This window comes from Salvia hispanica, chromosome 2, assembly GCF_029641045.1.
Source record: "Salvia hispanica isolate PSC_SH4W2 chromosome 2, Shi_PSC_v1, whole genome shotgun sequence".
Lineage (NCBI taxonomy): Eukaryota > Viridiplantae > Streptophyta > Magnoliopsida > Lamiales > Lamiaceae > Salvia > Salvia hispanica.
The window spans coordinates 23,125,237-23,148,486 of NC_142693.1; the positions used below are offsets into that span (position 1 = coordinate 23,125,237).

The 23,250-nt window shown below is 33.8% G+C and overlaps 3 protein-coding genes and 1 long non-coding RNA gene across 4 annotated transcripts; all 4 read left to right on the top strand.

The window, feature by feature from the left end:
* Nucleotides 1-5,390: 5,390 nt before the first annotated feature.
* LOC125216709 (uncharacterized) lies at nt 5,391-7,761 on the top strand. The gene is made up of 2 exons (XR_016135322.1): nt 5,391-5,652; nt 7,276-7,761. It is a non-coding gene; the product is annotated as an uncharacterized LOC125216709 (long non-coding RNA).
* A 6,250-nt stretch (nt 7,762-14,011) lies between these two features.
* LOC125216357 (cysteine proteinase inhibitor 5-like) lies at nt 14,012-14,811 on the top strand. The gene is made up of 2 exons (XM_048118049.2): nt 14,012-14,306; nt 14,410-14,811. Exons 1-2 carry the CDS (start codon nt 14,080-14,082, stop codon nt 14,687-14,689), a joined length of 507 nt encoding a protein of 168 aa, XP_047974006.1. The 5' UTR covers nt 14,012-14,079; the 3' UTR covers nt 14,690-14,811.
* A 3,721-nt stretch (nt 14,812-18,532) lies between these two features.
* LOC125217671 (cysteine proteinase inhibitor 8-like) lies at nt 18,533-19,688 on the top strand. The gene is made up of 2 exons (XM_048119194.2): nt 18,533-18,812; nt 19,283-19,688. The coding sequence occupies exons 1-2, from the start codon at nt 18,586-18,588 to the stop codon at nt 19,560-19,562; spliced, it is 507 nt and encodes a 168-aa protein (XP_047975151.1). The 5' UTR covers nt 18,533-18,585; the 3' UTR covers nt 19,563-19,688.
* Nucleotides 19,689-21,998: 2,310 nt separating this feature from the next.
* LOC125213659 (photosystem II 5 kDa protein, chloroplastic-like) lies at nt 21,999-22,443 on the top strand. The gene has a single exon (XM_048114321.2). It carries the CDS (start codon nt 22,043-22,045, stop codon nt 22,343-22,345), a length of 303 nt encoding a protein of 100 aa, XP_047970278.1. The 5' UTR covers nt 21,999-22,042; the 3' UTR covers nt 22,346-22,443.
* Nucleotides 22,444-23,250: the final 807 nt, after the last annotated feature.

Here is a 23,250-nt window from a genome sequence, read left to right on the forward strand (position 1 = left end):
AAATTATTGTTGTTGTGAAATAATTATTACTTAAGTATTTTTAATAACTTCCGAGCACTTACATGGTGCTCGGCATTTTCCAAGCACATATATGGTGCTCGGCTTTATTACTTAAAAATATTAATATTTTATGTTCAAAATAAATTTTAATGTTTACGGTAAATGATCCACAAATTTTTATATATGCAAATTTTTCGAGATATTTCTATGTACTAATAAGAAATATTGACATGTTTTAATTTATTATTGTTGTTAAATAATTAAAAATTATAGTATATTTTTTTATACTTCCGAGCACTTACATAGTGCTCGGCATTTTCCAAGCACAAGTACGGTAGTCGGAATTATTGCATAAAAATGTTTATATTCTATGTTTAAAATAAATTTTAATATTTATGGTAAATGATCCACGAATTTTCATGTATGCAAATTTTCCGAGATATTTTTATGTACTAATAAAAAATATTGACATGTTTTAATTTATTATCGTTAATCATTAAAAATTAATTTTTTTTTATAATTTCCGAGCACAAGTACCGCCGTCGGAATTGATGCATAAAAATGTTAAGATTATATGTTTAGAATAAATGTCAATTCCGACCACGATAATTGTGCTTGCTTTTTGCCGAGCACAAGTAGAAGTGCTTGGTATATTGCGAGCACACGTAGAGGTGGTCGGTATTTTCCGAGCACAAATAAAGGTGCTCGCTAATTTCATAGATGATTTAATAGGTGATGCGATTGCGTTCGATACCACGAACAATATTTTTTTAATATAACTAATCGTTCTCACGAAAATTTGAATCAAATAATTGGTTTATAATCCGTATCAACCGTTCGGACCGGCCACGAGCGGGCGGTTTCGTTGCGCTATTGCAAGCAGTTTTAGCTTGGCTCTTTGTTTAAAAATAATTTAAATACATTTTTCTATCTTTAAGTATCTTCATTCTCTTCTATACTTGTAGTTTTTGAAATAGTGTTGCCATTTTATTCTATATTACAAATTTCCGAGCACAATTAAATGTGCTTGCTTTTTGCCGATCACAAGTAGAAGTGCTTGGTAAATTGCGAGCACACGTAGAGGTGGTCGGTATTTTCCGAGCACAAATAAAGGTGCTCGCTAGTTTCATAGATGATTTAATAGGTGATGCGATTGCGTTCGATACCACGAACAATATTTTTTTAATATAACTAATCGTTCTCACGAATATTTGAATCAAATAATTGGTTTATAATCCGTATCAACCGTTCAGACAGGCCACGAGCGGGCGGTTTTGTTGCACTATTGCACGCAGTTTTAGCTTGGCTATTTTTTTAAAAATAATTTAAATACATTTTTCTATCTTTAAGTATCTTCATTCTCTTCTATACTTGTAGTTTTTGAAATAGTGTTGCCATTTTATTCTATATTACAAATTTCCGAGCACAACTAAATGTGCTTGCTTTGTGCTGAGCACAAGTAGAAGTGGTCGGAATTTTCCGAGCACAGTTAAAAGTGCTCGCTGGGTTGCCGAGCACAAGTAAGAGCTAATCGTTGGTTTGCCGAGCACAAGCAAATATGCTCGGTAGTTTCCGAGCAATGGTAAAAGTGCTCGGTAGTTTCCGAGCACAAGTAAAGCTAATCGTTGGTTTGCCGAGCATAAGCAAATATGCTCGGTAGTTTTGCGAGCAAAGGTAAAAGTGCTCGGTAGTTTCCGAGCACAAGTAAGAGCTAATCGTTGGTTTGCCGAGCACAAGCAAATATGCTCGGTAGTTTTGCGAGCAAAGGTAAAAGTGCTCGGTAGTTTCCGAGCACAAGTAAGAGCTAATCGTTGGTTTGCCGAGCACAAGCAAATATGCTCGGTAGTTTTGCGAGCAAAGGTAAAAGTGCTCGGTATTTTCCGAGCAATGGTAAAAGTGCTCGGTAGTTTCCGAGCACAAGTAAGGTGCTTGGCAAGTGTTGGTCGGAAAACAGTGTTTTTTTTGTAGTGGCACGTGGCACAAAACAATTGGAGCCACCTCAATTGTATTTCGGAGTGTATTATTTCACAAAATTATCTTAAATTAAATGTTCCCTCCGTCCTACTACAATTGATTCGTTCCATTGTAGTTTCAATACATGCAATTTTGTTTACTTTATTCTCCTTTTTACGTTGTCTTTATTCAATCACGTGCTATTTATCTATTTCATTTGAGTTCGACAGTTTCCTTCGGGAATTTCATTGGAACAGCTGGCGTGCTTAGCAGAGCTCAATTAACATTGGTAGGGCTTTTATTAAAAAATGTTTTAATAAAACTAAGCAAGCTAAATGAAACTAAGAAAATTATTGCTACGAGAAAAAAAATGTGTATGTGCCAAAATGTGGGCACTTTGGGCTATTACATTGGGCTCAAGCCCAAGTTAAGGAGTAGTCGTGCAAAAACTGGATTTAATTGGCTCTTTTTAGGCCCAAATTGACAAGTAGTCTTGCAAAAAGGAGTATTAAAGTTTCTATAGTCCTATATATTCAATGAATTGATATATTTTTATGATATCTTTAATATTGCAAACCCAGACAAACTCGGCCCGATGCTTTCCTAGAAATCGGGCTCGGTTAGGCGGGTTGAAAATACATCGAGCTGAAAATGGAATCCAACCCAAAATTTCATCAAGCCTAAATGTTTGGACCCAATCCAGTCCAAATTTGATCTAGTCTGAACTATCGGACTAGGTTTATTTTGTAAGCCATTACAACGTTATTATGAATTTATGAGTTTTCAAATTCTAATTGATGTTTAACTTGTTAAAGTAAAATTGTAGTTAGTGAGGTTTGGTAGATTAGTTAAAGTTGCTACTCCTTTTATTAGTTAATTTTAGCACTTTCTCTAGTCTATAAGGCTATTGTTGTAGTTTGTATATGACTTTCCTCCAATGTACTACTACATCCGTTCTTTCATAGTTTAAATATTTCCTTTTAGCAGAGTTAAGAAATGGATATTTAGTGAATTAGATGGTTATGTAATAAAGTAAATTATACAGTAGATAGAATAAAGTAGAGAAAATGAAGTTATAAAAAAATGCGTTAATTATACTCCCCCTGAACGCGAAAAAGAGTTTCATTTTTTTCATTTTGGTCTGTCCGCGAAAAGGAATCCTGATTCATAATTATCATCAATAGTAAAAGACCTCACATTCCACCAACTCATTCTCACGTATCATTTAAAAATAATATATACAAGTGAGACTCATATTCTACTAACTTTCTTTCACCAACTTTTCTTAACATCTCCTAAAATACGTACCAGAAAGAAATTAGACTTTTGTTTGTGGACAGAGGAAGTACCATAACAGAAATGACACAACCATAAGAAAAACGTTTTGAAATGTAAAATTGACAATATTATGAAGAAACTAGGGAGTAGTAGCTTTCAATAGATTAATCTTGCTTGTTTCTATTCCATGGTAAGGGCGAAACATAGCATGTGATTTCTGCTACCATCAATAAATTTGTTTGGTACTTTTGCAGGAAATAGGTGAATAATAAAATTTTCTGGCCAAATTTTACTAACAATTATAATAGCCACAACCAGCTTTCTTCCTTCCACCGCCATTCCACCACTACCATGACAAATTATGGTGCTATTTTTTTCAATTAGGAATATGTGATACAAATATTTGTTTCACATCATCTAAGTTTCTTCATGAATCTAGGATATAATTATTAATCCCTCTGTTCCATTGAAGATGACCCACTTTTCTTTTTGGTTTGTCCCAATCAAGATGATCCATTACTTAAAATGGAAACACTTTTATCTCTACTTTATTCCATCTCTCTTACTTTACTCTCTCCTCTTACCACACAAAATATAACTGCATAAACTCCCGTGTCGTCCAAGAAATGGGTCATCTTCCTTGGGACAGAGGGAGTATTATATATTTTCATAAGTTGTTAAGCTTTGATTTGCTCTAGTTTGTTTTATTTCCCTATCATTTTGTACCATATATATTAGAAATATAAGTAGTCTTTTATTATTACTAAGAATAATGAATGAATAAAATAATTTATCGATCATTCTGTGGTTCTCTTCCATCTCCTTAAAATTTTCAAATCTCTTTTCTCCTACTCTCAATTCTTATAATTTCTCTTATATGTGTTAATCCCAAATTAATAGATTAATAAGTACTATATGGGAGTGATTTGGTAGCTAGTCTAATACTCATGTTGTAAGAATTTTAATATTTAGCCAATGTGTGTAGACAATAGTATCGTCAAAATAAATTAGATTGTATCTCGATTTATTCAGTTGCGTTTGGAATGTGATTAATCTGAAATGAAGCCACTAAACATTTATTCCCTAATTTCCTTTCTCAAAAGAAATATGAGCAGAAGGGGAATACAATAAAAATATAGTAATTGAGAATAATAATTTATAAATAAGACTTTTTTTATATAAACATAACAAAATTTTGTGGAGACAATTTTCCCACACACAGATAGGTGAGAATGTAGACACAATTTCAAAAAAGGTGCATTAATCACAACAAAAAAACGTGTTACAAAAGGTGTAGAGTAGAGACAATTTCAAAAAAAAAATCTAATAAGCCCCACCATAACAAATTAGGAAACCCAATTATTTATCGCCTTTCAAAAAAAAATCTAATAAGCCCCACCATAACAAATTAGGAAATCCAACTATTTATCGCCTTTCACAAAAAAAAAATCTAATAAGCCCCACCATAACAAATTAGGAAACCCAATTATTTATCGCTACAACTTAGATATTCCATCACACGTGGCACAAAACAACTGGAGGCTGGAGCCACCTCACTTTTTCGGATAGAATGTACTACTCCCTCCATCCCGGCTAAGATGACACATTTCTTAGTCGGCACGAGATTTTAGGAGTTATTGGTTAATGTGATTAATTAGAGAGAGAAAAAGTGGATGCAAGTATTCAAGTAGAGAGATAAAGAAAGATGGACATTTTAATAGGAGAGAGAAAAAGTATTTGAATGTATTAATTAGAGACAGAAAGTTTTCGAAAAAAGAAAATGTGTCATCTTAGTTGAGACAAACTAAAAAGGAAAACGTGTCATCTCAAGCAGGACGGAGGGAGTAACATTTACTCCCTCCCTCCCGAAATAGAAGTCATATTTAGTTATGACACGAGTTTTAAAAATGTAAAGAAAAGTGAATTGAATAATTAGTGGAATATGAGTATCAATTATATATACTTTTATACTAAAATGTGAGTGAAATAAGTTATTGGAATGTGGAGTCTACTTACCATTTATGATAAAAGTGAAATAACTCTTATTGTGAGACGAACAGAATTAACAAAACATGACTCTTGTTATGGGCCGGAGAAAGTACATTCCAACCAACTTCTATATATAGCATACACATTTAATCACAAAATCAACATACACAAACACATTCACTTATAAATTACCTATCAATTCCCAATGGCATCATCCTTGACCATGACCTCCTCGCTCTTTGGTGGCGCCGTCGCCGCGAAGCCGGCCGCGGCCACTACTCGTCATAGCCAGCTGGCGGTGAGGGCCTCCATGGACTTGGAGAAGGCAGCGGAGAAGAGCAACAACACAAGACGGGGCCTCATGTTGGCCGCGGCTGGCGAAGCAGCAGTGTCGTCCGTCGCGAATGTCGCGATGGCGGCCGATAAAATCCTGTAAGTGAAATATTTAACTAAAGTGTGTGGACAATAGTATCGTCAAAATAAATTAGATTGTATCTCGATTTATTCAGTTGCGTATGGAATGTGGTTAATCTGAAATTAAGCCACTAAACATTTATTCCCTAATTTTCGAGAAAAAATTCAGCGGTCCAGGCATACCATGTTGGCACGATGACATGGTATGTCCGGCAAACAATATTTTAACAAGTGGAAGTAGATCCATGTCATACTCTAACTAATGAGACACAATCTTTAATGGAAAAATAAACAATTTTAATATATGGTAATTGTTAAACTTTCCATATATAATATTGATACATCCATCCATGTATAATTATCTTACATACAAGAGTACTTACTACGCAAGGAGCTACACTATTTTTGAATAACATAATAATAATTCATTTAATAAATGATGAGCAATGATAAAAATAAAACAAGAGCTAATCTATATAATTTACTTTTAATTAATGATGTGCAACGATTAAAATAAAATTATAAGAGCTAAACTATATAATTTTCATTTAACTAATGATGCAATGATAAATAAAATAAGAGCTAAATTGTATAATTTTTATATATTAATATCAATATGGAATGCTAAAAAATTTAAGTTATAAAAGCAACAAATTTAAACTATGATCATACTTTTTAATTCTCATTTTTCACACATTTATATACTGCATATAATAAGAGAGAAAGCAATTTCATATAATTTTCAAATTAATGGCACAATATAAATACTCCATTTTAGATTATTACAATTCGTCACATATGCGGTTATATTGCATAAATGAATGTGTGTGTATAAATATAGTATAGGAGGTAAAAAAAAAATGTTTCCATATTAGAAATTTAGAAGTGAATCTACATTTAATATGAATATTAAATTGAAAGTAAATCTTCTACAATTCCATATGTCAAATTGTTATTAGTGAAACGTACCATGTAATCATGCCAACATGGTATACCTAGACCATTAAATTTTTTCTCCTAATTTTCTTGCTCAAAAGAAATATGAGTAGAAGGAGAATACAATAAAAATATCATTGACAAAATAATTTATAAATAAGACTTCTTTCATATAAGCATAAACAAATTTAGTGGAGACAATTTTCCCACACAGATAAAGTTAGTAGATGAGAATGTAGACACAATTTCAAAACACTACAAAAAAAATGCTAGGTAGTGACGGAAATTAGTGACGGTGGCTGCTAGCTCAACAATAGTGACAGAAAAAGCGTCAGTCACTAATAGTGACAGAAAATGGATTTAGTGACGGAAAATATAGATGACTGCTTTGTTTTAGTGACGGAATAATCTGCCACTATTTTTGACTGAAGCTTTTTCCGTCACTAAGCTAGCAGCCGCCGTCACTAATTTCCGTCACTATCTAGCTTTTTTTTTGTAGTGAAAGTTGGGGTCTACTTATTTAAAATAGTAAAATGAGATATTCATAAAAACTGTCCAAATAAGAAATTATAAGATATTTAATAGTGACAGGAGGAAGTATAATTGTTTATAGTGGTTCACTTTATTATAAAGATTGAAATATTGAATCATTTTTTTCTCTATGAACTATTCTTTGAAAAATCCTTTTTATTTGATGATGGGTAGTGTTACCCCCGACCTCAAGGCGCTGACTCCCGACCTCAAGGCGCTGACCCCCGTCAATCCTAGTACACTGACATTATTGCATTCGCAAGATTCACGGTGTCGGAATACAACAAAAAGATTTTGGAGTCGGACCCCGACATTCTGGAGCCGAAGCTCTTGACATTTGTGTCTGTGTTATAAGCTGACAAGCTGGAGACCATTAGTGGGTTTTACAGAATCGAGATCTCGGCTAGGGAAGGTTTAGGCCCCCCCAAGAAGTACATCGCAACTGTCTTATCGCTGGACGAGCCTGGAACCGTAATTTTCACTATCTTGGAGTCGTGATAAAGTGCTGGTGGAGTCCTAAAAGCAATAGAGTATCTCAATTATTAAAGTGTGTGAAAAAGCTATCTCCAGTAGTTAAGCACTTTTGTTAGCCTTTGTATAAGGCCTTTTATTGTAGTCCATTCGTCCATTAATAAATGTCTCATATTTGACTGGCTCGGATTCAAAGTTTTGACTTTGAATAAAGTTGAGGTTGCACTAATAGCAAATACTGTGAGAATGTGCGTTAAATTCATGTGGAAATGTGAATTATTTATTTAATGGCGAAGTTAACACTAAGAAATTATATTATTTCAAACAATTATACTTGAGTAAAATATACTCGTATATGATGGTCATATAAGAACAGTGTATTATTCTATCGGGGTGTATTAGGGTTCTTACACCTCCTTAGTATCAACACAACATATATCGCAACCCTCAGATCCTTGAATTGGATGGTTGTGATAAACTACATTATTACACTAAAATGCTACTACATTATTTTACTAAAATAGTACATTATAAGCTAAGTTATTATTAGACTAATAATCTACATTATTAGATGACATGTGACATTAATCTAGCAGTTAGACTAGATAATAAATCTTTCGGATAGAGCAAGAATCGATCTTATCTTCCTACATGGTCACGTGATCTATCGCATGCTTGGGCCGGCTCATGGATTTCATTGCTCTCACTCGATACAAAGATTATGGCTCTAGATAGAGATCATGATCATTAGATTCGTATTTATTCTCTTTGGGTTTTTTTTCGGTTCTTTCATGAGTCATATCAAAAGAGTTCAACCGCATATATATGGTTGTAATAGTACTCCCTCCGTCCCACTTTAGGAGTCCTGATTTACCATTTTTTTATGTCCCACTTTAAGAGTCCCGGCTGGATTATTCCATATATGGTATTAGGCCCCAAATTCCTCTAACCTTTTTCCACTCACATTTTATTATAAAACTAATATAAAAAAGTAGGACTCACATTTCACTATCTTTTTCATCAACTTTCCTTTACATTTCTTAAAACTCATGTCGAACTCAACTGGGACTCCTAAAATGGGACGCAGGGAGTATATTTTTTCACAGAAGTATCTTTAAAGTGAAGGTTGTTAGGTTTGGTATACTGAAAAGCATGTTTCGAGCAAGTTTCGCGCGAATAGAATCTTGCTTGTATACGTAAAACTCTACAATCCACCTTTAACCCGATTCAGTATTATTCGAGCAGTCTCGCACGAATAGAATCACTATTATTATTACATTGTGTTTGCTTGTGCATTTATAAGATGTTTTACAAACATTTAAATGCATAAGAAGTAAACAAAGTCTAAGTCTTTTGCTTAGTAGACCGGTTGTGGGCGTCGTCCACTTTAAGGTAACACGGTCAGATCTATGCAATGCTTTGCAAAAGAAAAAGAAGAATTTCACAACCTAGATAGGCTTTGGCTACCTATCGTGAAAGGTTGCAATGTCAGTCCGCATATTTCTAAGCCTTACTGAAATAAGATGACATTGGTGTGGTATAGCACTGAACGGATCTAACAGCAAGACGTGTCTTTATGCTATCTACTGAAAGATTAGGTCTTGATAAAATACTATTTCTTAATCTACATATGTTAGCATTGAGCATACAGTATTGATTATGCACTACTTTGACTTATCAAATGGTGCGGGTTTTTCGCAACCCAATAATCCTGATATATTGGGGTAGTGGTGATTAATATCTAGCGGTGCTAGGATTGCTATTATGTTGAATCGTGCACGAGGTGAGTCTCGTTTGATAATGTCCTCAAGAGGAGCTTGAACAAGGTTTTATTATTCGGAAAACTGGCCAGTTGGAGTTTTATTACTCTATGAATAATAAATAAATGTTTCTTGCTAAGTCCACTCTTGAAATTAATAAGATATTAATTAATTAAGTCCATAGCAGACATTAATTAATTAATGGACATTTATATCTTAAGCGCGGGAAATAAATAATAAACAAAGTGGAAACCTGGATTACTTATAATTTCGGATTTGGATGGGGAGAGTTCAATATTACTTCTGTAGTGGCTGCTCGTAATATTCCAATATAAGCTTGTATTAAATTGTGGGTTCAATTTAATTAGTAAAAAGCTAATTGGGCGAGCCCATATCCAAAACCTTCCATAGATCCCTGTCTGGGCCCATAAGGAACTTAATATAAATAGGAGAATAAAGGAGACAAAAAAAACATAATTTTCATTATTTGTAATTTTCGAAAATTTCAGCTTCCCCAGTTGTAGGAATTTTCGAATTCCACTCCTTTTCCCAAAAGGATTTCTTCTGTCTTCTTTATTCGAGTCCTAGTATTTTGATAAGATCAGCCCACCCTGATGTCGAGATACAGTTCGGGAACCAGAGAGAAGATCCATGGTCTAGTATTGAAGATCATCATGTGGAGAAGGCGCGAGCAATCGACGATTCTTTGAAGAATCAAATCGGTAACCCTTAACCATAGAATACCTGTTTTTGGATTTATTTTCTATGAGCATGAATTGTTTGCGTTCTAGCATGCAATTATCTGTTTAGCATGTGAATTGATTAATCGCATAATCGGTCAAATAGATCCTTATCTGATTTATTTGTTTTGTACAAGTCTTCCGCTGTGCAAGGGGCACCAAACTCAAGCAAAGGTTCCCTTTGTCCTATTACAATTTAGTTGTTCCATTGCAATTGAGTTAAATCTTGCAAAATTTCCATACATTCAATCTTATTTGATTTATTATTTTTTTACTTTAAATATTATCCAGTCAACTCCTGCTTTATTATCTCTTTAAGTAGTACTTATCTATTTCTCTCTTTCCACTCCTAATAACCCACTAAACATTTATTCCCTAATCTTCATACAGAATGAGAATACAATAAAAATATCATAGACAATCTATAATTTATAAATATGAATTCTTTTGGATAAACATACAAAAATTGAGTGGAGACCATTTCCCACACATATAAAACGTCTCCTAGTTAGTTACATGACAATGTTGAAATCACAACAAAAACAAGTTACAAAAGGTGTATTTCCATACAAAAATTGAGTAGAGACAATTTAAAAAAAAAAATCAATCAAGCCCCACCATAACAAATGAGGAACGCCAATTATTTAATCCAATTTAATTAGGTATACCATCACACTTGGCACAAAGCAATTGGAGCGCTGGCTACCTCACCTTTTTTGGATAGAATAAACGGAGAGAGTGTATTATTTCACATTATTATCTTAATTAATAAATATGCCCTTTGATCCACTACAATTGAGTTGTTCCACTGCAGTTTAGTTAATTTTGAAAATGTTCAATATATTTTAATTTCATTTACTTAATTCTCTCTTATTTGGCCTTTATTCAATCATGTGCTACTTTAATCTCTCTTAAGTACTTATTTATTTTATTTCCTCTATATTTTATTTTCACTCCAATTCTCTCTTAATTCTCTCTTATTTGGCCTTTATTCAATCATGCACTAAACATTTATTCCATAATCTTCAACTCAAAGAAATATATAAGCATAAGAGAATGCAATAAAAATATCATAGACAATCGATAATTTATAAAAAAGACTAGTTTTATATAAACATACAAAAATTGAGTAGAGACAGAAAAACCTCTCCTAGTTAGTAGGTGAGAATGTAGTTTGGATTGCTGAAATATTATCTAAAATTCATCTCCTACCATTCAACTCTTTTTGATAAATTTCTGTTAAATTATTCCTAACCCAATTATTACGTTCGATAATTTCCTTTAGGAATTTCATTGAACAGCTGGCGTGCTTAACCAGAACTCAATTAACTTTGGTCGGGCTTTTATTAAAACAGTTTTAATAAAATTTAGCAAGCTAAATGAATCTATAAATATTATTGCTACGAGAAAAAAATGTGTACCGAAATGTGGGCCTTTGGGCTAATACATTGGGCCCAAGCCAAGTAGAAGAGTAGGCCTGCAAAAACTGGATCAATTTAATTGGCTCTTATTTAGGCCCAAATTGACGAGTAGTCTTGCAAAAACTGGATCCATTTGCCTTAGATGGATGGACATGAAATGAAAATGTATTTCTTTTTTTTGGTTTGGCCATGGGTGTACCGAACTCACCTTTGGCGTTCTGACTAATTCTGCTCGATCGGGTTTGCAGATTATTGGATTGTTACAAAATCTAAGTAGATTAATTTATGTTGAGTTCTTTTGAGGATTATAACTTCACTGGATTATATATGGATTGAATAATGTTACCCAGATAAAATACAAATTCGGCCCGATATATTGTCAGGCTTTCCTAGAAATCGGGCTAGGTTAGGCAGGTTGAAAATACATCTTGCTGAAAATGGAATCCAACCCAAATTTTCATCAAGCCTAAATCTTTGGACCCAATCCAGTCCAAATTATCAGACTGGGTTTATTTTGTAAGCCATTACAACATTATTATGAGTTTTCAAATTCTAATTGATGTTTAACTTGTTAAAATTGAAAAGTAAAATTGTAGTTAGTGAGTTTTGGTAGCTTAGTTAAAGTTGCTACTCCTTTTATTAGATAATTTTAGCACATTCTCTAGCCTATAAGGCTATTGTTGTAGTATGTCTATAACTTTCCTACAATGTACTTCATTCATTCTTACATAGTTTAAACATTTCTTTTAACCACATAGTTTTAAAAATGGATATTTAGTGAATGAGGTGGTTATGTAATAAAGTAAATTATGTAATAGATAGAATAAAATAGAGAGAATGAAGTTATAAAAAAATGAGTTAATTATTACTCCCTCTGTCCGCGGACAAGAGTTCCATTTTTCCATTTTGTTCTGTCCGCGAATGGGAATCCCGGTTCATAATTATCATCAATAGTAAAAGGATCCACATTCCACCAACTCATTCCACTCACGTATCATTTAAAACTAATAAGTATATACAAATGAGACGCATATCCCACTAACTTTCTTCCACCACTTTTCTTAACATTTCTTAAAATACGTGACGAAAAAAATGAGACTCCTATTTAGGGACGTAGGAAGTACCATAACACAGAAATGACACAACCATAAAAAAAAAGGTTTTGAAATGTAAAATTGACAACTATGAAGAAACTAGGGAGCATAGTTTTCAATAGATTAATCTTGCTAGTATCTATTCCCATGGTAAGGACGAACCATAGCATGTGATTTCTGCTACCATCAATAAATTTGTTTGGTACTTTTGCAGGAAATAGGTGAATAATAAAATTTTCTGGCCAAATTTTACTAATAATTATAATTGCCACAACTCAACCAACATTTAGCCACAACCAGCTTTCTTCCTTCCGCCACCATTCCACCACTACCATGACATGGTTTTTAATTAGGAATATATGATACAAATATTTATTTCACATCATCTAATTTTCTTCATGAATCTAGAATATAATAATTATTATTATTATTTATTTTCATAAGTTGTTAAGCTTTGATTTGCTCTAGTTTGTTTTATTTCCCAATAATTTTGTACCACATATATTAGAAATATATGTAGAGTCTTTTATTATTATTATTAAGAATAATGAATGAATAAAATAATTTATCGATCATTCTGCGGTTCTCTTCCATCTCCTCAAAATTGCCGAATCTCTTTCGTCCTATTCTTATAATTTCTCTTATATGTGTTAATCCCAAATTAATAGATTAATGGAGTACTATTTGAAGTGATTTGGTAGCTAGTCTAACATCATGTTGTAAGAAATTCAATATTTAGCTAACGTGTGTAGACAATAGTATCGTCAAAATAAATTAGATTGTATCTCGACATTTTAGTTGCGTTTGGAATGAGATTAATCTGAAATTAACCCACTAAACATTTATTCCCTAATTTTCTTGCTAAAAAGAAATATGGGCAGAAGGAGAATACAATAAAAATATCATTGACAATAATAATTTATAAATAAGACGTATTTTATATAAGCATAAAAAAATTTAGTGGAGACAATTTTCCCACACAGATAAAGTTAGTAGATGAGAATGTAGACACAATTTCAAAAAAGGTGCATTAATCATAACAAAAAAACGTGTTGCAAAAGGTGTTGAGTAGAGACAATTATATATCGCTACAACTTTGATATTCCTTCCCAGTGGCACAATACAACTGGATCCACCTCACTTTTCCGGATAGAATGTACTCCCTTGGTCCCTTGCAGCAGATGTATTTCTTTTCAATATAAAAATGGTTTTAATTATGTTAAATAAAAAGAGAATAAAGTAGAAAGGAAAAGATTGAGAAAGGAAGAGAGGGTAAAGTAATAGATAATAAAATACATTTTGCTGAAAAAGGAAATAACTCATCTATAATGGCATAACTCAAAAAAGAATAAAACTCAGCTATATAGGAACGGAGGGAGTAACATTTACATTCAAACCAACTTCTATATATAGCATATATAAACATTTCATCACAAAATCAACACACACAAACACAGTCACTTCTAAACTGCCTATATATCAAATATTCCCAATGGCATCATCCATGACCATGACCTCCTCGTTCTTTGGTGGCGCCATCACCGCCAAGCCGGCCGCGGTCACCACACATCGCAGCCAGCTGGCAGTGAGGGCCTCGATGGACTTGGAGAAGGCGGTGGCGGTGGCGGCTGAGACCACCAACACGAGGCGGGGCCTCGTCTTGGCAGGGATGGCCGCAGTAGCAGCATCATCCGTCGCAAAAGCTGCTACGGCTGACACGTATGGTTCATTATAAATATTGAATTGTTTATATTATTATTATTTATATTCATCTAAACTGATCTCAACAATATACTCCACTTTTTAATTTGGTGATGAGTAGGAAAGACGGCGGGTATACGCCGGTCCCCGATCCAAGTGCACCGGAGTATTTAATACTGGCGACATTCGCGGTGTCGGAATACAACAAGCAGAACAATAAGGCATTGACTTTGAACTCCGTGACAAGGGCTGAGACGCAGGTGGTGGCTGGTGTGAATTACAGGCTGTCATTCTCGGCCCGGGGTGATATAAACCCGAACGCCACCTACCAGGCAGTTGTTTACTCCCAGGCCGCGCCGACATCCCTACAGCTCACTGACTTCGTGGGAATTTCTCGCTAGATTTTCCGATCGCCAGATTGTGTATCGGTTAATAAAGTGTGTGAAATAAATATCTCCACACCTTTCCAAGCCTCTATATAAGGCTTTTTCATCAATAAAATTTCCCTCTTTTCTCTTGTTCATATAGGTTTCTTCCAATTTTACTTATCCAATAGTGTTGGGATATGTATGATATGTCTTGAGTTGGACTCTCTACGTAACATAAACATGAAATTAAACCTAATTTTAGACTCGTGCGATAATGAATCTTGCGGATGGAGCAAGATTCGATCTATCTTCCGACTTGGTCACATAATCATTCCATCTTGGCGGTCTCTTGATCGCAAGTTTTGGGTGCCGGCTCATGGATTTCATTGCTCTCACCCGATACAAAGATTATAGCTCTAGATATAGATCGTGATCATTGTAATCTTTTTATTATTTGAGACGTAGATTAGATTCATATTTATTTTCTAAAGTTTATTTTAGTTGTTGGTTTTTTTTCAAGTCATTATTCAGAGAGTCGAACCACATATAGTTGTAATAGTATAACATTTCACACAATTATTAAAAATTAAATGTTCCATCCGTCCCACTACAGTAAAAAAATTCAATACATGTAATCTCATTTACTTTATTCTCTTTCTTATTTTACCATTATTGCTACTTTACTAGTATCTCTTATTATCTACTCTTCATTTCCTCTTTTATTCTATTTTCACTCCAATTAATATACTAAAAATCGTTAATTTTCGTACTAAAAAACTATTAGCGAAAGGAGAATAGAAAAAAAAAATATCATAGGCATTCTATAATTCATAAATAAACAGTACAAAAATTGAGTGGAGACAATTTCCCTACAGAATGCAGACACAATTTCAGAAAAGGTGCATTAGTTACAAAACAAAACGTCTTACAAAATGTGTATATCCATACAAAAATTTAGTATAGACAAATGAGGTACACCAATAATTTATTCCATCACACGTGGCACAACACAAGTGGAGCCACCTCACTTTTTCCGGATAAAATAAACGAATCACAATTGCTTGAAATCCAACTTCTAAATATAACCTAGTAGTAGTAAACAGTTAATGATAAAATCAACACACACACACACATACACATACACATACAATTGTAAAATACCTATCATTATCAATTCCAAATGGCATCATCCTTGACCATGACCGCTTTGGGCTCTGGTGGCGCCGTCGCCGCGAAGCCGGCCGCGGCCACCACCCCTTGCAGCCCGCTGGCTGTATGGGCCTCGATGGAATTGAAGAAGGCGGTGGAGAAGAGGAGCAACACTAGACGGGGCCTCATGTTGGCCGCAGTGGGCGCAGCAGTAGTGTTGTCCGTCGAGAAGGTCGCGATGGCCGACGATAAAAACACGTAAGCACCTATTTGTGGTGCATTATAAAGATTGAAATTTTGAATTGTTTGTGCTAGTCCACTTATCTATAAAAAATTTAGAAAGCTAAATGAATCTATAAATATTATTGCTACGAGAAAAAAAATGTGTGCCAAAATGTGGGCCTTTGGGCTGTTACATTGGGTCCAAGCCCAATTGAGGAGTAGTTCTGCAAAAACTGGATCAATTTAATTGGCTCTTTTTAGGCCCAAATTGACGAGTAGTCTTGCAAAAACTGGATCCATTTGCCTTAGATGGATGGACATGAAATGAAAATGTATTTCTTTTTTTGGTTTGACCACATGTGTACCGAACCAACCTTTGGCGTCCTGACTAATTTTACTCAATCAGATTTGCGAATTATTGGGTTGTTACCAAAATTTAAGTAGATTAATTTATGTTGAGTTCTTTTGAGGATTATAACTTCACTGGATTATGTATGGATTGAATACTGTTACCCAGATAAAATACAAATTCGGTCCAATATGATATTGTCGGGCTTTCCTAGAAATTGGGCTAGGTTAGGCGGGTTGACATACATCAGGCTGAAAATGGAATCCAACCCAAAATTTCATCAAACCTATCTTTGGACCCAATCCGGTCCAAATTTGATCTAGTCTGAACTGTCGGACTGGGTTTATTTTGTAAGCATTACAACATTATTATGAGTTTCAAATTCTAATTGATGTTTAACTTGTTCAAATTAAAAAGTAAAATTGTAGTTAATGAGTTTTGGTAGATTAGTTAAAATTGCTACTCCTTTTATTAGTTAATTTTAGCACTTTCTCTAGCGTATATAAGCCTATTGTTGTAGTTTGTATTTAACTTTCCTATAATGTACTAAAGTTTTAGCACAGAGTTTTTAAAAAATTGATATTTAGTGAATTAGGTGCTTATGTAATAAAGTAAATTATATAATAGATAGAATAAAGTAGAAAGAACGAAGTTATAAGAAAAAGAGTTAATTATACTCCCTCTGTCCGTGAACAAGAGTTTCATTTTTCCATTTCGGTCTGTCCGCAAATAGGAATTCCAGTTCATAATTATCATCAATAGTAAAAGGCCTCATATTCCATCAACTCATTTTATTCACGTATCATTTAAAACTAATTATATACAAGTGTAACTCATATTTCACTAACTTTCTTCCACCCACTTTTCTTAACATATCTTAAAACACGTGCTGGAAAGAAATGAGACTCCTTTTTGCAGACGGAGGAAGTACCGTAAGAGAAATGACACAACCATAAAAAAAAACGTTTTGAAATGTAAAATTGACAACTATAAAGAAACTAGGGAGTAGTAGCTTTCAATGGATTGATCTTGCTAGTATCTATTCCCATGGTAAGGGCGAAACATAGCATGTGATTTCTGCTACCATGAATAAATTTGTTTGGTACTTTTGCAGGAAATAGGTGAATAATAAAATTTTCTGGCCAAATTTTACTAACGATTATAATTGTAACAAATCAACCACCATTTAGCCACAACCAGCTTTCTTCCTTCCGCCACCATTCCACCACTACCATGACAAATTATGGTGCTATTTTTTTTTTCAATTAGGAATATGTGATACAAATATTTATTTCACATCATCTAATTTTCTTCATGAATCTAGAATAAAAAATATTATTATTTATTTTCATAAGTTGTTAAGCTTTGATTTGCTCTAGTTTGTTTTATTTCCCTATCATTTTGTACCACATATATTAGAAATATATGTAGTCCTTTATTATTATTAAGAATAATGAATGAATAAAATAATTTATCGATTATTTGTGGTTCTCTTCCATCTCCTCAAAATTGCCAAATCTCGTTTCTCCTAACTCTCTATTCTTATAATTTCTCCTATATGTGTTAATCCCAAATTAATTAATAGATTAATGGAGTACTATTTGAAGTGATTTGGTAGCTAGTCTAATATCATGTTGTAAGAATTTTAATATCTAGCTAACGTGTGTAGACAATAATATCGTCAAAATAAATTAGATCGTATATCGATTTTTTCAGATGCGTTTGGAATGTGATTAATCTGAAATTAACCCACTAACATTTATTCCCTAATTTTCTTGCTCAAAAAAAATATGGGCAGAAGGAGAATACAATAAAAATATCATTGACAAAATAATTTATAAATAAGACTTCTTTTACATAAGCATAAAAAAATTTATTGGATACAATTTTCCCACACAGATAAAGTTAGTAGGTGAGAATGTAGACACAATTTCAAAAAAGGTGCATTAATCGTAACAAAAAAAACGTGTTACAAAAGGCGTAGAGTAGAGACAATTTCACAAAAAAAATCTAATAATCCCCACCAATTATGTAAAACTACAACATAGATATTCCATCACACGTGGCACAAAACAAATGGAGCCACACACAAACACATTCACAAAATCAACACACACAAACACATTCACTTCTATATATAGCATAAACATTTCATCACAAAATCAACGTACACAAACACATTCACTTCTAAATTACCTTTCAATTCCCAATGGCATCATCCATGACCATGACCTCCTCGTTCTTTGGTGCCGCCGTCGCCGCGAAGCCGGCCGCGGCCACCACCCGTCCCAGCCAGCTGGCGGTGAGGGCCTCGATGGACTTGGAGAAGGCGGTGGAGAAGAGCAGCAACACGAGACGGGGCCTCATGTTGGCTGCGGCTAGCGCAGCAGCAGTGTCGTCCGTCGCGAAGGTCGCGATGGCGGCCGATAAAATCCCGTAAGCGCGCCTCTTTGTGCTACAATTTAGAACATTAGTAGTACTCCCTCCGTCCCATTGAAGATGACCCACTTTCCTTTTTGGTTTGTCCCAATCAAGATGACTCATTACTTAAAATGGAAATCCCTTTATCTCTACTTTATTCACTCTCTCTTACTTTACTCTCTCCACTTAACACACAAAATAAAGTTGCATAAAATCCCGTGCCGCCCAAGAAAGGGGTCATCTTCCTTGGGACGGAGGGAGTACTATTTATTGTTTCGTTATAAAGAATGAAATATTGAATTTTACTTTACCTGTACCTTAAAAAAAAAACTTTATTCATTTTAGTCTGTCACTTAGAAAACTTTTTTTTAGGTGGGACCCATTCTCTTCTTCTTCGGTCCCTTTTTTTCTTTTTTTTTCTATCATTTTCTTACTTTACCAATTATTATGCATTAATACTCGACTTTTTATTTGGTAATGAGTAGGATAGCCGGTGGCTGGACGGAGGTCAAGGATCCAAGTGCACCGGAGTATTTAATACTGGCGACATTCGCGGTGTCGGAATTCAACAAACAGAATAATAAGGCCTTGACTTTGAACTCCGTGACAAGGGCTGAGACGCAGGTGGTGGCTGGTGTGAATTACAGGCTGTCGTTCTCGGCCCGGGGTGATATAAACCCGAACGCCACCTACCAGGCAGTTGTTTACTCCCAGGCCGCGCCGACATCCCTACAGCTCACTGACTTCGTGGGAATTTCTCGCTAGATTTTCCGATCGCCGGATTGTGTATCGGTTAATAAAGTGTGTGAAATAAATATCTCCACACCTTTCCAAGCCTCTATCTATATAAGGCTTTTTCATCAATAAAATTTCCCTCTTTTCTCTTGTTCATATTGGTTTCTTGGCATTTTACTAATCCAATAATGTTTGGATATGTAATTATGTATAATATGTCTTGAGTTGGACTCTCTTGATACGAATCGGGAAAGAACAGTCAAAGAAAACATAAACATGAAAACGAACCTAATTTTAGAATCGGTAACGCATCTTGCAAATGGAGCAGGATCCGATCTTATCTTCCTACTTGGTCACGGTCACGTAATCTTTCCATCTAGTCGGTCTCATGATCGCTGTAGGCTCATGGATTTCATTACTCTCACTCGATACAAAGATTATAGCTCTGGATATAGGTCGTGATCATTGTAAACTTTTTATTATTTGAGACGTACAATAGATTCACATTATTTTATTGGTTTTTTCCTAGGTCATATTTAGATAATCGAACCGCATATGGTTGTAATAGTACTATAATATTTTACAGAATTATCTTTAAATTAGATTTTCCATCGGTCCAATTATAATAGAGTCATTCCATTGCAGTTGAGTCAACTCTGACGAAATTCAATACCTTTAATCACATTTATTTTATTCTCTCTCTTACTTTAAATTTTCTCCGGTCAACTCCCACTTCAGTATCTCTTAGTACTTATCTAATGCATTCCATTTTCACTCCAAATAACCTACTACACATTTGTTGCTTAATAAAAATATCATGGAGAATCTGTCATTTATAAATAAGACTTGTTTTATAAACACATGTACAAAAATTGAGTGGTGACAATTTCCCCACACAGATAAACCTCTAAAAAACGTGTATATATCCAGACAAAAATTGAGTAGAGACAATATAAAAAAACAAAAATCAAATAAGCCCCACCATACAAATGAGGACCACCAATAATTTAATCCAACTTATAAGGTATACCATCACTCGTGGCACAAAGTGATATACATGTAAATCAAAGTAGTATGAATTTTCTATATGAATTCAAGAACTACTGCACTGATTTCTTGGTATTAGGCTTAATTTCACATAAATTAATGATCAGTGTTAATGTGCTATATGGTTGTCACCTCAATTTAAGGATAATTATGTGAATTAATATACTATTGTCTATTGCATCAAATTTGGTTTGCTATTATCGAACATTTGCTGCGCGTGCTCCGGAGTGATCAAAATTAAGAAAAGTTTTAATGTAATTTAGCAAGCTAAATGAAGCTAAGCAAATAGAGATACATTGCTACGAGAAAAATTTGTAAATGTGCGTGGGCCTATTGGTCTGTTACATTGGGTACAATCCCAAATTGACGAGTAGTTTTGCAAAACTGGATCCATTTAATTGGCTCTTTTTAGGCCCAAATTGACGAGTAGTTTTGCAAAAAACTGGATCCATTTGATTGGCTATTTTTTATTTTTCAAGTTTTGATTCTTGTTTAGGTGTATATACATGATATGAAACTGTATATCTAATACTAGTACTATATATTCAATGAATTGATATATTCTTATACTATATTTAATGTAATAGACAATTGTAGTATATTATTTCACATAATTATCCTTACCTTAAATGCTCCTTTAAATAGTAATCACTTCATCCCATAATAGATGACAACATACTTACGAAAACACGAGATTTTAGGAAATATTATTTTGTATGTTAGGTGGAGAGAGAAAATAGTATATTTATATTAATATGAGAGAGAGCTTTTTTCCAAAATAAGAAATGTGACATCTTTTGTTAGACAAACTAAAAACAAAGTGTGACATCTATTATGAGACAGAGATAGTATTTTTTGAATCATCTTATTATAGTTGAGCCAGCAAAATTCACCACATCTAATCTCTCTTTTATTTTACGTCATCTTCAATTATTTATTTTATTCATCTCCAACTTTATTATCTCTTTATTTATCTAGCTATTTTATTACCTCGCCAATTAACTCACTCAACATGTACACTATTTCTCAATATCCATATCTAAAAGGTGTATCTAAGTTATAAATGGATCAAGAGAGAATATAATAAAAATAGAATAGGCAATCTATGTTTTATAAATAAAACTTTTTTTTATATTAGTTCATGAAAATGTAGAAAAAGGAGTGTAAGCAACAAATAAATTAGTCTTATAAAATCTATACCCATACAATGATATAAAAAAAATGAGTAGAGACATTTTCACTAAAAGTTGGATAGCCTCACCATAAGAAATGAGGATCACCAATTATTTAATCCAACTTAGATACACCATCACACGTGGCACAAAACCATTGGAGCCACCTCACATTTCCGGATAGGATAAAGGATCACATTTGCATGAAACCCCATCACACATCTTTCAAATATAACACAAATAACTTATCACAAACACACAATTCTCAAATCAAATCCCTATCAATTTGCAATGGCATCATCCATGACCATGACCGCCTCGTTCTTGGGCAGCGCCGTCGCGGCTAAGCCGGCCGCGGCCACCACCCGCCGCGGCTCTCTGGCGGTGAGGGCCTCGATGGACTCGGAGGCGAAGGCGGCGGAGACCGCCAACACGAGGCGGGGCCTCGTGCTGGCGGTGGTGGCCGCAGCAGCGTCGTCTGTCGCGAAAGTCGCGATGGCCGACGAGGAGCCGAAGCGAGGAAGCATTGAGGCTAAAAAGAAGTATGCGCCTATTTGTGTTACAATGCCTACGGCTCGTATTTGTCGCAATTGAATTTGATGGTTCGATGTTAATAAGGGATTTGATGTTCGGAGAAATGATGTAAAATCGTATTCTTGTTTGATTAATTATGGTATTTTTATGATGCTTAATGTTGTTTTGTTTATGGTAGTGATTTTTTTAAATAGTTGGTATACATATATTGCTAATTATTATGGATGGATATATGGTGGACTTGGCTTTCTTTAGTGGAATAGTATTCAAATGAGAGTTTACTTTTCATTGATTTTTCCATTATAAAGTTATATATGTGGATTAGGTTTATACTATTGTATTAATCTATCTAAACTAGTTCACAAAACTTTTTTAGAGTATTTGCTAATGGATAGATTAAATCTTATTAATGTGTTTGTACTCTCTATTTCTTGTAGATGGAAAAATGTCATAGTTTATTTAGAATTTAATTAAATAGAAAAAAGATAATTAAATATATTAATTATAAGAATAAATAATTTGAGTTTAACTTAAAAGATAGTTAGATGAATATATTAACGATGATTAATTTAGTTAAAAATAGAAAATTTGATAAATAATGTGTCATAGTCCCTTTATGATTTAAGTTTCATTTTAATTTTATGCAGATTTTAATACTGTATAAAAAAATGAGTAAAAGAAATTAATGATATATATATGATTTCTATTTTTATACACTCCTATTAATTATTAATGGAATACAAGTCTATCCACCCAAAAGTTGGTCGGTAAAAGTTTGAAAAGATAAAATAAGATATTATCTCGGTGGTAAAATAAAATTGTCATCTTCCTGTGTTTTCCTATATGACATGAAAAAAGATAGAAAAATCAGATTGTCACAATTATTAATTTCATGTAAACAACCCATAATACTGCAATTACTAAATTTTGAAACACTTAATTTGATATTGCAGTATAGCATCAAA